Genomic DNA, 16,587 nt, shown 5'->3' on the forward strand with positions numbered 1-16,587 from the left:
ATTTTTATGGCAAGTTCCATTTGTTGCTTATAGCTTCTTTGTAAGGTCCATACTCAGTTTAGGAACATTTGACTCTAATTCCTGAACTTGTAGACAGGATAGAAATGATTGATATAAGCTGCTCATGAGTACTTTGGACGTTGCTCTTATGGCCAATATGGATTGTAATTGCCGTTAGCTTTAGAGCTATGCTCACTTTGTTCTCTACAACATCCATTTTCATTTGTGTTAGGACCTGCCCTGTATTGTTTATGGATGTGTAATGGAAGTGTCCTAAACTTCAGTAAAAATTGCTTTAAAATGGCACTTACAAACAGTTTCAATTGAACTCCCAACCTAAATCATAAAAGCTCAAAATTCTAAGACCACAAAATGTGAAGATCTTATATTGTGAAAACGTTTAGATTGTGTATATAGGACGGTATAAGAGGAGCAGCAAGGCCTAGAGCCTTATGGAGGGTTAGGGTTAGAAAGGGAGTGGCATTTATTTTTTTAAATGGTCTCTGTGTGCTTATGTACACACACACACACACACACACACACACACACACACACACGTGTGGAAATGCATGGGAAAAACAATTGGCAGGGCAGAATTGTTATTAACAGAGACCGCTTCTGAGGAGGGGGCAGGCAAGGGTGAGGTGAGGGGATTTTTGCCTTTTTTCCTATATACTCAAGTATAGTTTGAATCTTTTAAATGGAGAATATATTCACATGTTACTTGTAGAATTTAAAAGAATTGAAGATGAAAACAACATGAAGATCACAGGAGGCATAAACAGACACCTAGACCTTCTAGAGAGCGATAGAGGTCAAGTCGTCTTCTAGGGACACTGCACTTTTCGGTTCTGGAGTGAAATGCGTCTTCTCAAGCCTTCCATTCAGAGGAGAATTAGGGCTGCTTTCAGAGCTGCTTCCTGAAGCTGTAACTCGGGCCCTCAGCTGTGCCCAGCCGGAGCCAGCTGGCTGCACCCCTCACAGGTCAGGGTCTTCCCACAGCCACGTGAGGAATGGGTGAGCTCGACTGTGGCTGTTCTCGGAGTGTGCACAGTCTTGTCCCGAGTGTGAAGCACAACATGCCAAATGACACAACGAATCACCGCTCACTTTCCTGGGCTACTTTCTTAATAAAACTGAATGGACACAAACTATTACCAGAGTTCTATAGTCATTTTATACAAAGTTCTCCCCACAGTCCTGTGATGCCTGCCTCCCAGCTGTTTTATACAGTGGCAGAACGAGGGGACACGCCAGTGTCACGCAGCTTCCACCCGTGGCTCAGTCTCCTAGGGCTGCTGAAACAAAGCACCACAAGGCGGGGGGCCCAGAACAACAGAGCTTGATCAGCTCACAGTTCTGGAGGCTGGGAGGCAGAACCAGCTGTTGGCGGGGCTGCGTTCCCTAGGAGACACCTGGTGGCACCCCGGCCTCTCCCAGCTTCTGGCGCTGCGGGCAGCCCTTGGCCTCCTGGGCTAGCAGCTGCCTCGCTTCCGTCTCTGCCTCCCCCGCGTCTCCTCCATCATCACCTGGCCTTGCCTCCTGTGTCGGTCTTCACGCAGCCATCTCCCCTCTTCGAGTAAGGACGCCAGTCGTATTGGATCAGGGGCTCACCCTGCCCAGTGTGACCTCATCTTACCTAACTACATCTCCAACAGTCCTATTTCCAAATGAGGTCACATTCAGAGGTCCCGGGGGTTAGGACTACACCGTGGTTTTTTTTTTTTCAGTCCATAGCAGCGTGCCCGACCTGGACCTGGGGTTCTCATCTTTCCTCTCCACCCTTCAACCCACGTTTATGATGACCCACCTCCTATCCATCCTCTCTCTAACACTTGTCATCTGTAGACCTCAGTAAGTGACCGCACTGGGTGCACCAGGAACGTTCTAGAAGGAGGATCCAGTACCTGCTAGGGACCAGTCCTGTACAATTACCAAGGAGAGAGGCGTACCCAGGAGGTTTAGCTGTGCGGTGACATGCTGGCGGGAAACTGTGGTACCAAATGGCTGGTACTCTTAAAGCCCTTCAGAGCCTTCATCTGCGCATGTTGCCAGCCAGTGAAATTGAAGCAGCTGTGACTGATGTCATTTGAAATTCTATAGCCTTGAAACTCCTAAGTTGAGTGAAAGCATATGTGTGAGAACGTGAGTGTGTGTGTGTTATGTGTGTGTGTGTGCCGAGCATGTATGTGTGAGGTTGGGATTTAGGCGTGACAATGTCGTCAGTGGTTGGCCTCAGGATTTCTACAGACATGCCTTCCTAAGGGAAGCCCCGTAACCTAAAGCCTGTAAATTTTAATAGGAGGGCAAATCATATGGCAGTAGTTTTAAGTGATTTTCTTCTCAAAAAAAATTTTTTTTATTGAAGTATAGTTGCTTTACAATATCATATTGGTTTTCAAGTATATAATATAGTGATTTGATAGTAGTGATTTTCCTCTTTTAGTGGCTAGTGGAATTCAAGGTTTTTTATCCCCACAGATCTCTGATGTATCCATTGGACACAGGCTTTGGCTATAACATTTGAGTGCAGAAAGACAAACAGAGAAAGCTAGAGAAATGATGGGCTCTCACTGCCATCTGGAGCTGGAAGCCGGAAGAAAAGACTTCTTAAATAGAGGGGAGAGAAGGATAAGAGATAGGTGGGAAAGACAGACAGACAGACACCAACCTGAATCAGAAAGAAAATAGGCCAGTGTTCTCCACTGGGAACTGACATCACAAGTAGAGTTTGAGTAAATTATAAAAATTATCTTTTTAATAAAGGTCTGGCATAAGAGTAGAGATGGCATAAAAATATTATGGAAAAAGTTAAAAACTAAAAGAAAGGTTCAGTTACATATTGTAGAGTTAATAGGAATTTTAAATTTTGCTTAAAAGGTGTGTCATCTTAAATTCAGCCCTTCTGATAGTTTTACACCTATCTGTACATGTAAGGATAGATTTAATATCAGACTGTGTGCAGCCACGGTGTCTACACTCACCTGGTGATGACATTATCCTTGACAATTTGGGAAGCCTTGGACTGCCTTTCCAATGAGAGCAATGGTAATGTTTGCTGGGTCACCAGATTGGTAAGAAGAAAGGTGTGTTTTTAGAAATAGTCCTGTTAAAGGATTAATGTTAGATTCTGTAGTCTTAGCAAGCTAATCCATTACCCATTTACCTCTTTACCTAATACATTGCTAAGATGCAAGTAAATTCTAGAAGCAAATTCTTAAAGCAAAACCTACAAGAATTGCTTTAGAGATACAGCTAAATATGTATGGAGGTTTGAGGGTAAAGCAGAACTTAACCAAATTCTAAATGTCCAGGAACTACAATATCTACCCTGGGAGAGAGTGTGAAACAGTGAGACATGCAATCACTGTCAGGGCTTCTGGATAAATTTAGATATGTCTCCTTTGGCAGTGATGGCCATGTTGGCATTTTCTGAGTCAGACTTAGTAAGTGGATAAGCCCTGTATGGACAAAGGGAAATTAAAAAAAAATATGGCCAATATCATTAGTATGTTAATTCAACAATGAAAATTCACCGAGTACTCACTGACCGCTGTACACTGCGAAGCATGCATTTTCAGGATGTGCGATTCTCAAATGCTTGCTTTTTTAATTATACTTTTGTTATATTCAAAGACTGCTTTTTTGTTTTGTTTTCAGAAAGCCTGTCTAATTTTATAACGGAAGGATTCATTTAGCAGAAATGCATTTTAAGGGAACTTAAAAATATTCTATTCTGTTTTAGGTGAGAGATGTCTACCCTGAGAAGGGGATATTAATATGCTCTTAAGCAGCAAAAATCCTTGCTTGATATCCAGGACCTTAAGTCACCCAGTAGTAGAATGTTTTAAAGTATATTCCTTCTTAAAGAGACAACCCATTTTATAAGATATCTCTGCAAGAGCAGAGACTACATTTTAACCATTTTTATATCACCCAAAACCCAGCTCAGCACTTAAACTATAAAACATGCTCAAAACATATTCTTTGAAAGAATGTTCGATTTGGGTTGCCAAACCTGAAGGCTGCCATTTCTTTACCTACGATTGTCAGTGGTTGTTGTTTATTTTTAAATGACATTTTCCCTGTTCTCGGTGATAATTAATGCTCAGTTCAGACTGCAGGGTTTGGATGAAGAAATCTGAACAATAGCTAGACAAGACAAAGCCTGTTAAATCTTATGCAGACTTCCCTGTCTACTAATGTGGTTTAGAATTATATGTTAGGAGTATTGTATACAAGAAGAATATTGATTGCATTTCAGATAATGCAATTTACAGTTAATAAGATGGTTAGGCTGGTCCAGGGAAATATTTGTTTTGTTCAATAATGTTAGACAGAAAACATACATTTTAATAAATACTGCATGAGAACAATCCTTTTGGGTGAACTTCAAGGAAATAAACATACTACCATATGGCCACACATCAGCGGATTTTCACATTTCTAAAATCTGGAGAGATAGTCTCAGTAATTCTTGGCTTTACAAATAGATTCTTTTGAATTGTTCTTGTTTTAGTATCAGAACCTTTGTCAGACATTTTGTATATAACCTTTAATATCTACGGATGATTGTTACAGGACAGAATACACAGTATGGTCCCACTTGTTTAAATATATATACACATTTTAAGTACACACACACACATAAAACTCTGAAAGACTAAATACCTGACTTCACAGTGGCTATGGTGAGGAGCAGGGCTGAGAGAAATTATAAGGTCTTTTTACGTTTAGAGGTACATAGTTCTGTGATATTTGAATGATATAATAACCATAATCAGAAAAACTTTATTAACATACAGAGTTGAAGATGACATCAACAATAAAAATAGTATTGCAAGAGCTTGGAGGTAATCCAGTTGCCGAGTCACCTGTCAGAACTGCTCCCTGCTTGCGTGCGCAAGGTTACATGCGACAAAAGATCTGCCACCCCTCAATGTCATCATCAGAGGCAAAGAGGATGTGGGAGTGTGTGTCCCCCTGCAGCCGCTAGCAAATCTTGTAGGGGATGAAGGACGATAAGGGCCAGACCCTAAGAGGACCCCTGCTCCTGGCGGCTGTGCCTTTTCAATTTTGTAACATGTGCCTGTGCCACATGTTTAAAAATAAATAAAAAATGTTAAAAGGCCCTATTTAGGTCCAGAAACCACAACTACTAGTCAGGATGGGACAGGACTCTGACAGGGCCGTTTCTGTTTCCTCCTGGCTGCTTTGTCGCACACAGGCAAGGTATCTGGCATATTCGTCCCCCAAACAGGGCTTCTCATACCACTGAGGGGGGAAACCAACCAGTGTTGTTTTGCTTTTCATTTCCCCAGTGCCTTGCAGACTGATTCTTTAATGAAATCAATAAAAATGAATTACTGGAAAAATGAAATTAAAAAAACAACAGAGACATACAAAATTCAAGGTCCAATATTTTTATCATTAGATCAAAAAAGACATAAAATTCTGTAAAATTGCTTTTAAACAGTGGTTCTCAAAACTGGGGTGGAGGGGTTGGGATTTTGCCCCCCAGGAGCCTTTCGGCAGTGTCTGCGGGTGCGTGTGGCTTTCACATCTGGGGAGGGGCTGTTATCAGCGTCTAGGGGTGGAGGCCAGGGAGGCTGCTGACCACCCTCAGCGCTCAGGACAGCCCCCTGCACAAAGGAGTAACCGGGCTCAACATAGCAATAGTGCCGAGGTTGAACCCCCTGCCTTAAAGGTTTTTAAGCGGTTAATCTCAGGTTTTGTAATTTATCTGTTGTCAGATCGGTAACATGTTTGGACCGTGGTCCACTGACTATGCTTTGAGAAAGCTGCCCTAATGTACTGACTTTGAACTCTGACCCAGTAAAGTTGCCAGGCAAATCCCAACCGGAATTCTCTAATCCTTGAAATTAGTGAGATTTCCCTATACACGGCGCATATGGGGCGTTGTGAGGTGACCAGATGAAACATTAACAAACGGTTCTCTACAGACGCTCGAAGCCCAGCCTATCAATTCCTAGCTGTGTGAGTCTAGGAAAGCGAGTTCATATCTCTGGGCCACCGTTTCCCCAACTGTGAGAGGGGAATACCACCCTCTTCTTTAGGCTCTTGTGAGGAGTCAGTGTAAATCGCGGGCTCTCCAAGTGCCGAGCCCACAGGGGTACCCCACGTGCATTCGTAGGTCAGCTCCCTGTCGAGGCCTGTGCCTGCTCCGGGGTCACTGACTCCCCCAGAACGTTACTTGTTCTGCTTGGTCTCTATTTCTGTGCTCGGGCTTGAGGCTCCTTTCCTCAATTTCTCCTCCTCAGAGAAGAGTGGGGCTCCCAGAACAGAAGCTGCCAGCACTGTGAATGAGTGTGGGGCCGGGATCTCCTAAGAAGAGGAAACGAGAGGGCTATGGAGAGGGGAAGGTGCAGTGACAATGTGCGGAGCTGCTTACGGGCCCAGCCAGAGTTCGGAGGCCCTTCCTAGTGGCCCAGCGTCTAAAGCAGGGCAAGGAAACAGGAAGAAAAAGGGCCCCCCAGGAAATGTGCCACCTGCGAGCAAGCTGTGCATTTTGTGAGACTCGAAGCTGTTTGGAGAGCAGAGCAGGCTCCCATTGGTTCACAGGCAGAAATGACCAGGGAGGAAGAGAAAAGACAGGTTGTGAAGAAGCTTCTAGTGCAGCTTATGTGCAGCCACGGTGCAACCAGCTGTGGCCCGGCAGGAATTGTTGGAGGGCTCTCACCCAGCGGATTCCAGCTCCACCTCAGAAAGTAACCACCCAGCTGGCTCCCGTGCACTGTCCACACCTGGGCGGCCCCCACACCCGCATTGCTGCCCTCACTCCTGGAGCCAGAACCCAGGCCCTGGGAGCGGGGAGAGGGTGAGGCTGGCCTGTGGGCCCGGTGCTGAGCCCATCAGGTTGCAGTTCCTGGAAGGTGCTGTCACAAAGCAGGGGAAGGGCTGGGGCCGACCTTCCCCTCGGGCACCCGAGGGGCCAGGTAGCTAGCATGCCCGGACTGAGGCCCAGTATCATCTCTGCTTCCAAAACTTTTTCTTGAGAATACTTCCGTCTCTTTCGTAACTGCTGTGTGAGTCATGCTCTGGATCTCACTGGAGCGGCTGTGCAGTTGGATCTTCCCAGGGCAGCTCTCAGTTTGCGTTCTGGGTAAGCAGCAGGTGCCTGACTGAGACAGCGGTGCTGCAGGCTGCCGACCGGTGGTGACCAGCGCCCACAAAACCTGCGACACAGTCCAGTGGCTGGAGTTAACGACGCTGCCGACAGGGATGGATGGGGAAAGGTATGAGTGAATAACACATTTGTTAACTACCGTGGCTGCCTGGGAGGAAGAATCTGTTCTGTTCCAAGTCCATAGTAGTTTAGCTTCCTCTTCACGTCTGAGTCACCCGTGGCATCTTTGCTGCTGTCCCTGGGGGACTGGAGAAAGGTAGTGCATCGATGACCCTCTGTCCCCAGGGCACTGGGAGACGTTGGGCACACGAGGACAATTAAGATGTAATTTTCTTCCCACAGACATGCACAGACCAGACGGGGACGTGAACCAGAAACTAATAATGACTACACCAGGGTCAAGGGCTATAAAAATGCATTTCACAAGGATTTGAAACAGAGAGGCAGGCACCCATGAGTGGCCAGGAGCAAAGAAACGGCCCCTGCGAGCCCCTGACACAGGCTCCCAACATCTGGGGCTGTCCGTGACTGATATTGTGCCCCAAATGACTATGTAGCAAACACTCTCTCATTTTATGACTTTCTCATTATTATTCATATTACCAGGTTTTGCAAATGAGGTAGAAACTAGTCTAAAACTGTGTGTTAATCCCACTTACCCAGGTCTCCTCGTGATACAGTATTGAAATACCTTTTTACCCAGCACATGCTTTGTGTCACTAACTTATAGCTTATATGATGTGCCTTTCATTTCTAAAAGCAATTCATTCATACAAATGTTCCTGCAGATCATTAAGCCTTATACTATAGTGTCAGGCAAAATTGGAGGGTGAATCTGATATACATCTCCAACGGACAATCCCGACACATATCCACACACTTGAGATTTCTTCCTATTTTCAAAGAAAATGATATGTGAGTGTACTCACATATGAGTATATGATATATATACATGAGAACATAATATATGTATCATATAAATGATATAAGAATATAGTCACCTTTTTTTTGCATGTTAGTCTCATTTTTTTTTTTCTATTAAATCAGGCAATGAGTATAGTTTCCAGAGCTGAGCTCTTCACAGATGAGCCCTGTGACAAATCTTTGTCAGGACCTCTGGAGACACTGCTAAGATTAGTAAAAACAGGGATCTTCAAAGTCATACAACCTGAAAATATGAAAAAAATAATTTTAACTTTTGATGGTCTGATGAAACTTTCTATTCACTGGCTTCATAATTCATAAGCATCCAAGTCAAGGATACTGTGATAACATAACTTTGCAGTCACAATTTCCGAGTCTCAGAGTTGCATCAGCTGAGCTAAATGTAGCATTTTTAAAAAATTTAAAATGGGTATAATAGAGATGCATGGTTCCAGAATCAGAATCTGTTTAACAACTAGAAAGAGCCTTTGAGAAAATTTGTTCCAAACCCATAATTTTTAGAATACTATCAGAATACAGCTAGTTTATGACTGGCAGGTCCCTTAACCTCCCAGGGCTCAGCTTCCTGGCCTGTGAAATGAGAGGCTGGACTATATGATACACACTGACCCCATTCCACTGCCAACATATTGTAGGATCCTAGTAAGGGGTTGCTGAATAAATGAAACTAATGCCCAGAAAGGTGATTGATTTGCCTGAGATCACACAGCCAGTCAGGGACAGATACAAGTCTTCTCACTTCCAGCCATTACTCTTTATACAGAATAAAGACCTTGAATTTTATAAAAGTATGTACAGATTAGTGAAGAATGCACCATAAGAAAAGAAAAACAGAAACGACAAAAGAACTCTATGCTAAAACCGAATCAACCAAACTTCTAACTACATTCCCATTATCTGTATATCCTATTTTAATTATAGGCTGGTTTACCTTGCACATTCAGCTTCTGTCCTTGGGGTACCAGGTAGGCATGAAGGAATACTAGCCAGTGATCTGGTGGCTGTTGCTGCATAATGAACTTCTGTAAAATGATGAGGCTTATAATTCATTATTACCTCTTGTAATGGGTTAAATTGTGTCCTCCAAAAACACATGTTGAAGTCCTAACCCTTGGTACCTGTCAGTGTGACCTTATTTGGAAATAGGATCTTTGTAGATAGACTTCATCAAATTAGGATGAGGGCCTTAGGGTGGCTCCAAGTCCCAGATAACTGGTGTCCTCCTAAGAAGGGGGAGGAAGTCCATGTGAAGGTGAGGGAGAGGTTGGAATGAGGCTTCCAGGTAGCCAAGGAGGGCCTGGAACCACCAGCAGCTGGAGGAGACAAGGAGGGGCCCTTCCCTAGAGGATTCACAGGGAGCACAGCCCTGTTTATGCCTTGATTTTGGACATGTATCCTCTGGACCTGTGAGAGAATGAATTCTGTTGTTTTCAGTCCTGGTTTGTGGTGTGGTAAGGCAGCCCTAGGAAGCAAACGTGCCTCTCATGTTCTCTGAGCTGGCTGGGCCCAGGCAGGTCCTTTTCTCTCAGGTTCTCAGATGGTGGCTGGGACTGGAGTCACCTGAAGGCTGGCCTGGGCCGGGTGCCCCGGGGGGCACTCACATGGCCACGGTTGATGCTGTCATTGCTGGGGGCTCAGCTGGGGCTGTGGACCGGAGCACCCATATGTGGCTTGTTCACGTGGCGTGGATTTTCTTGCAGCATGGCAGTGTCTCAGCAACTGTTCCAGAGAGGCAGGAAGTAAAACTCCTGGGCCAGCAAGGCCCTGGCCAGAAACGGGGCAGCAGCTGTTCTGTCTTCCATTAGCCACGCCCATCGAGGGGTGAAGGGCAGACATCAGGGATGGGGGACAGTTCTGTGAGATGTCCAGAGCCATTGCCTTTGCTGGTGATGTTGGTTCACAAGATTCAGTTGCAGAAAATGTTATTTCTCAGGATTGCACATGTTACCTTGGTGCCCAGAGGAGCTGATGAAGCTCCCAAGGGTTCTAAGGCACAAGGAGGGCTTCTCCAATCTAGTTTCTCCCCCCAGAACCTTTTTCGCCCCTGTGTCATAGCTTACGGAGGTTGGAGGAGACATTTCCTCCCTCCTTGCTTTTCATTCATTGCACTGGATATACCACGTTCAGGGATTCCCTAGCTGGTGAGGAAAGATTCCGCTTGCAGGCCTCCCAATTCTTCTTCAGTATGTCTGCGTTAAGTGCCTCTAGGGGGTCTGCATTGCCTTGGCTGTTGAGAGAGGGGCATGTGCAGGGGTTTCAGAAGGCGGAAAGAGAAACCACATGCTTGCAGCCTGGGGACAGGGACCCAAGGAGCCTCTCTTATCCTTCTTCCTCCTTCTTTTCTTTCCTGAGCTGTAGCAGGTGTTACAGCTCTGAGGCTCAGAGCCACCCTGGCCGTGTCTCTCTTTTCCCACGGAGTGGCCAGCCTGAGATGCTGTGTGGGCCTGAGGAGGCCCCAGCACTGGGGCAAAGCACATTCTAGGTAGGTGAGCTCTGTACAGCCAGAGAGGTTTCAGGTGGGGCTCGTGCCTGGGAGGTAGATTCCTGCTATCCACCTGGGGAGGACACGCAGGAGCAGAATGCGGGGTGGCTGGAAGGAAGAGAGCTGTACTCACGTCTGTGTAGACTACAGAGGGCTGTCTTGATTTATTCACAGAGGGGCTGTTCTCTTGTGGTGTGGACGGTGGCTTTCACACTGCCCGTGGTGGAGCCCTTGCAGGACTTCTGGTGATATCAGGGGCCTCCAAAGGGAAGAGTGAGGTGGACATGGGGGAGGAGACTCAAGGCCCCTCATCCTTTTAGTTAAAAAGGAGACTTTTCTTTAGAACAGTTCTAGGTTCACAGCAAAATTGAGAGGAAGATAGAATTCCTATGTACTCCCTGCCCCCACACATACACAGCCCCCCACACCATCAGCATCCCCACCACACAGGGACACGTGTTACCGTCTACGGATTGACAGCGACGCATCATATCACCCGCAGTCCACAGTCCACATGGGGGCTCCCTCTTGGGGTCGTACTTTCTGTGGGTTTGGCGTGTATTCATTGTTACAGTGTCATCCAGGGTGTTATCACTGTCCTAAAAAGCCTCTGTGCTCCACGTGTTTATCATTCCCTCCTCTAAACCTGGCAACATCTGAACTTCTCTCTCCAGAGTATTGCCTTTTCCCTCACCCCTTTCTAACCACAGCGGATCTGTTTTTATGTATTTGGGCTTTTGTTTAAGATTTCATTTGAAGACCAGATTATGCTGCTGATAAAGAGGCTGTGAGTTAACAGGCAGTGTCTTGACCCCGCCCCTAGTTAGCTGTGTCTCTCTGGGCAAGCCGCTTCACCTTCCTGAGACTCGATTTCTCATCCATAAAATGGGGCTACTGAGGGCTGCCTCACATAAACACTATTACGTATGTGCAGCGCACAGTAGGGCCTCCACCAGGGGGAACTGCCTCCTCTGCAACTCGTGCTCCCTGGCTGCGTTCAGTCCCCAGGCTCTGCCTGCTTTCTCCCTTGGGTTCCAGAATCTCTCTCCTCTTCATCCCTTCCCCAACTCCTTCCTAGTTGAGGCTTCACCCGAGTTAGTGTGTCTGAAAACGGTGATTAGGCCGCACACCTGTGCCAAATAATCACCTTTAATGCGAGAAAACCTGGAGGCCTGACTAGCAACTGGAGATGCCTGGGGGAGGCAGGCGGGCTCTGCAGATCATTTCCTAGTGCAAGTCTCTGGGGTCCCCACTGCTCCCTACAATCCCCTGGGGACCTGGGGGTCTCTCTGAGTCTGAAGAGCTATTGCAGTGGCAGCATTTAGAGCCCCACTTCCAACTTCTTTTCATACCGAACCATCTCTAACCTTACGAGATACGATGGAACAGAGACAGCCACCCCCGCAGAAATACTGCAGAAATACCCTGGGAAGCTCTCTGGACCGTGTTCACTTAAATATCTATCTCTGGGCATCTTCTGTTTAAGATCCTCTCAGACAAGACCCGCGTCTCCTCTCTCACTGGGACCACGGCTGCACTCTCCCAAGTGGGCTCCCAGCCTCCCAGATGAGCAAAATGTGGTGACCGGTTAGAAACTGGGAATGAGAGAAAATTTCAAGGAGGAATCTCTAGTCCCAGAATTGGTGATAGCGTCCCCAAGTACAACCGAGGACACAGGAAAACAAGCCGACTTAGGGACTTCAGTGTGGGCCAGCTTGGCACGTGGCACTTGTGCTTCCCACGGGTGTGGAGGTTGATGCGGGTGTCTAAGCCTCAGCGAGTCCGAAACAGGAGGGTAGTTTTGACCCATCCCAGCTGGCTTTCCCATCTGCCTCTTAGGGGGCTTCTGCTTCCTCTAGTTTTCAATTCTTGGGTCAAAGTAATCACTCTCACCATGTCCTGTTTACAAGACCATTCCCGTATGACTTGGCATCTAGTGTGATATTTTACTGTGGAAATGCCACATATTTGCATCTGAACTATTAGCTTATCATTTGGCTGAACTGATTACTTATTTGTGTTTTGATACTGTGTGTGAATATATATTACAAGTATTATAAAAGACTTGACTTTATATACAAGTGATAAGATCACATATTTCTTACAGGAGAAAAATTAGAGATCATATTGTCCAGTGCTCTCAAAATATGAAGTTGTTCAGCATGCATACATTGAGTACCCTCTGTGTGCATATGCACATATACTGAAAGAGAGAGAACGAATGTTGTGGGGCTCTCAGTGAAGGATATGTGGATATTCTTCGTACTATTTTCTCAACTTTTTTCTAATTTTTTTCCCAAAATTAGTAAGTGAAGCAAAATGTCAGTTTAAACATACTGTATTATACTTCAAGGACTGAGAGGTGGTGAGGGTGCAGCTTGCTGGAGATAGGTAGGAAGCAATAAAAAATCAATAGTGTTGCCAAGAAATTGGTGGTCACACAACTGATTCTACATAGTTGCCTCAATTCTCAAATGTCTTGAGAGACAATCATTTTGCTTTTTCTAGATGCAAAGAGAGATCATTGAGTAAATCAGAACAGAAAATGAAAAGATTCTCGGCTTTCTGTTACAGTGATTGTGAAAAAAGTATATAAATCTCAGCCCAGAAGCAATTAAACTGACCAACGTAGATGTAAAATCAAAATGAATAGTACTGAAATCCCTTGGGGAATCTGCATCTGTTCTGAACTCTCTTATCAAATGTTCCTGGGACACAGGATACACTGTTATTGTTAGGATACTGGAGGGGAGGGCAGTAAGTCAGACGGAAGAAAGATAATAGAAGTCACGTTTGCCGTGCTGGGAGAAACCTGATGAAGAAAGCTTGAGATACCAACTATCAGGCTTGGACTGCAGACCCAGGGACCTGACTCCAGCAGCCTCTTAGAGATATGTTTACCTGGACTGAGGCACAGATGTGGCCAGAGCATGTGGTCCTCATTTGTATCAGGGAACTGGAGGCTTATGGATGATCCCCTGCCTCAAAGGAAACAGACAGCAGCCTTAATTAGTTATGGTCTTATTAAAGTCTAGCAAGTCTGCTCTAAGGGGCGGGCTTGACCAGGAAGACAGGGGAAGGGCTGTTTATTCAACAAGTATTAAATAAGTGCCTTCTATATATGAGGATGATGGAAAATGGACAAATGTGGAATAGGATAAATAGAACCTATGGCATCAGCGGCTTCTGCGCTGACCAAGGAATTGCCCATAGAGTTGTTTCCTCATCTGGAAAAGGAGAAACCTCCTTCTCTCATGTGAGGAATATGAAGATTAAATGAATCATTGCATGTGACGTGAGTAGTCAGTGCTTGGCAGGGCCAGGTGCTCAGCAGGCGCTGGTTCCCTCACTCTCCTCTGACGCAGGCGCGTGGGTCATCTGAGTCTTGCCCCAGGTGGTCTGAGGCCAGGACAGGTCTGTGCATCCAGTTCTAGACCTTGGGCTGTTGTCTTAACCCAGATGTCCCGAGGAAGTCTGAACTTGCCCTCGCCGTGCTCCCACCCCCACAAGACTGGGCAAACATTTGCTTAGGAAAGCCACCTAATTGTAAAATGGGAATATATTGGTAGATTTCAACACAGCTGTGCTGCCAAGAAGTGTTCAGGTTTATTACATTTATATGCATTGGAGTCTTTGAAATTGTTGGTTCCTATGTATGGAAACAAATTTTCATGAAATGAACTACAAGCTCTGTATACAGGACATCCTTACTGCTAGGGTAAAATGGCTTTTACTAGTATGACAGGTTTCAGATATAAATTTGTGTAGAAAAAGGGGGAAAAGAAGGCACAGATGGAGCAAGGAAAGAAGGACAAGGAGAAGAGCAAGAAGAAAAAGAGTAAATGTGAAGTTGCTGTACTTCTGGTTAAGTTCAGGGAGAAATTTTTCCACCCTTATGAATGAAGTCCTATAAAGGTTGGGGTCATATTCACCTCAACTCCACCAGTGCTCGGGGGCAACTTGGGACAGCTGGGGTGGAGCTGTGGCTGAGCTAGAAGGAAACGATAAGGGGCCGAAGGAAGGTTGCAAATGCAGGCAGCCTTCAACAGCACCTGCTTCGGAGAACTGGGCTCAGACAGGGAGGAAATAGGATCTCACAGCCACTGGGCTGAAACCGGAGCCCAGACCCCCCCTTGGGCAGAGCTGTGGACCAGGGGGAGGGGTCGGTGTTTCAGCTGCCTGCCTCTCGCTGAGATCGCCCTGAAGGCTGCCTGCCTGAGAATAAGGGGGCTCATGGTGCTCTTTCCTCAATGCCTCGTCTGCCCTGGCCACTGCTCTCTGGGAGCTATTTCCTGACGGTTTACAGAATGATTCAGGTCTTCACGAAATCAGAGCTAGTGCAACGTACAGAATCCTGCAGACACCAAGAGAAGGAGCCGTGGAGAATATCTATTGTTGAGAGGAAACGTCATAAATTGAACCAGAAACTTGTTTTTTATAAAAGCACAAAGTTGCCCATGATACCACTTTCCTGGATTGACAAAGAAGGAAATACAATTGAGAAGCAAATACTTTTGATCTAGTCAGAAAAAAAGAAAAGTTTTATTTACATTTCCTCCATGATTTTCTGCCCTATTACTTTACATACTTTTTCCTCTGCCTAAGAATGAATTTTGAATCGTCATTCTGTTATTACCAGAAATTTGTCTCATATTATTAATAGATATGACTACAAAAAAAAAAAGACACTAATTCCACCAGCCATGCATGGAAAGCAATGTCCTTATGTCATCATCAAACCAGCAGATGTGACTTGGGGCAACACTGGGAATCTCTCTGGTTTTACTTGTTGGTAGATGAAGTCAAGACCTAACTGATTCCAAAACTTTGCATTTTCAAAATAGTTTACACTTTTAAAATAAGTATGTGTCATTTAGTAACTTAACATTATTCCCTCCCCCGCACACATGCTTTGATGTCCTAAATGAGATTACCTTCCCCCACCCCCCACCCCCGGATTGTCTCAGATTATGGATTCTTCGCAGCAGGAGCCTGTGAGCCACCATGGGTAAAGTTTTACAATCAGATGCTTGATAATGATAATGCTTTGAAGTAGGAACTCAGTTTTTAACTTTGGCCTTTTTAGTTTCAACATAATGAACCGTGAAAATGTAATTTTTTTGGTTCCACCATTTAGACATTGTCAAGTTCGCTCCACTGCAAACTCAGTAACAGAGGAGAGATGCTACTACATTCAGAACCAGCAGCCGAAAGACCTACCACAGTCACACTAGAAGCAGCGGAGTGGACTGGGTTGAAAACCGAGTTGATTTGAGGTGGCTTTCTTAGCAGAGTCACCCACGGATGGGTTTCAGGCTCTGGGCATTCCTGAAATGTCCTGTTTGGAAATTGCGGGGGTGGTGCAATACCTGTTACTTACTCAGATGCTCAAAGTTCAGCTTGCCCTGACAAAGGAAAAAAAACAGTAACACCAGTTCCATGTCTTTCTAATTTTTCTGCTGCCATCAGGGTGAGAAGATAAGGTCTGGAAAGGCAGCTGGGCACTGGACAGGAGTCATTTGCTCAGACTCCTTTCCTCCCGCCTTCCTGCTAACAGAACCTGATTTTGCTCAGGGTAACACTATGCCCAGCCTGAGGGCATGGTTCATGATATTTCAAAAGCAGGCTGGCAATCTCATCCTCTTTCACTAGATGGTCAATTTCTTAGCCTCCCTTTCAGTGAGAGGGTCTCGGCAGGTGTTCCATTTCTTGCCAGTCAGATGCAAGAGGAAGTCTGAAGGGAAGCTTCTAGAGAGCATTTGTTTTCTTGATACATGAGAAAGTAGTGGCTGCCTCAGCCCCTTTCCCTTTCTTCTGCCTTGAACTTGCATGTGATGCTTGGAACTGCAGCAGCCATCTTGCAACCATGAGATGATATACATGGGAATGATAGGCCAATATGCAGGATGGAAAGACAGGAACACCGAGTCCTTAATGGCCTTGGGGAGCTGGCAGACCAATCCTGATATGGACAGTCTCTGAGTTTCCTGTTCAATAAACAATAAACATTTAG

At 45.5% G+C, this 16,587-nt stretch overlaps 1 protein-coding gene across 1 annotated transcript in view; it reads left to right on the plus strand.

The window, feature by feature from the left end:
- The first annotated feature begins 7,139 nt into the window (after positions 1 to 7,139).
- Positions 7,140 to 16,587, plus strand: part of EZH2 (enhancer of zeste 2 polycomb repressive complex 2 subunit) — an 86,642-nt gene continuing 77,194 nt past the window's right edge. Inside the window, exon 1 of the mRNA XM_073238274.1 lies at positions 7,140 to 7,256. Coding sequence (XP_073094375.1) covers positions 7,243 to 7,256 — 14 coding nt within the window. The 5' untranslated portion in view covers positions 7,140 to 7,242. The remainder of the gene's footprint in view (positions 7,257 to 16,587) is intronic.

Source organism: Manis javanica, chromosome 6 (assembly GCF_040802235.1).
Source record: "Manis javanica isolate MJ-LG chromosome 6, MJ_LKY, whole genome shotgun sequence".
NCBI lineage: Eukaryota > Metazoa > Chordata > Mammalia > Pholidota > Manidae > Manis > Manis javanica.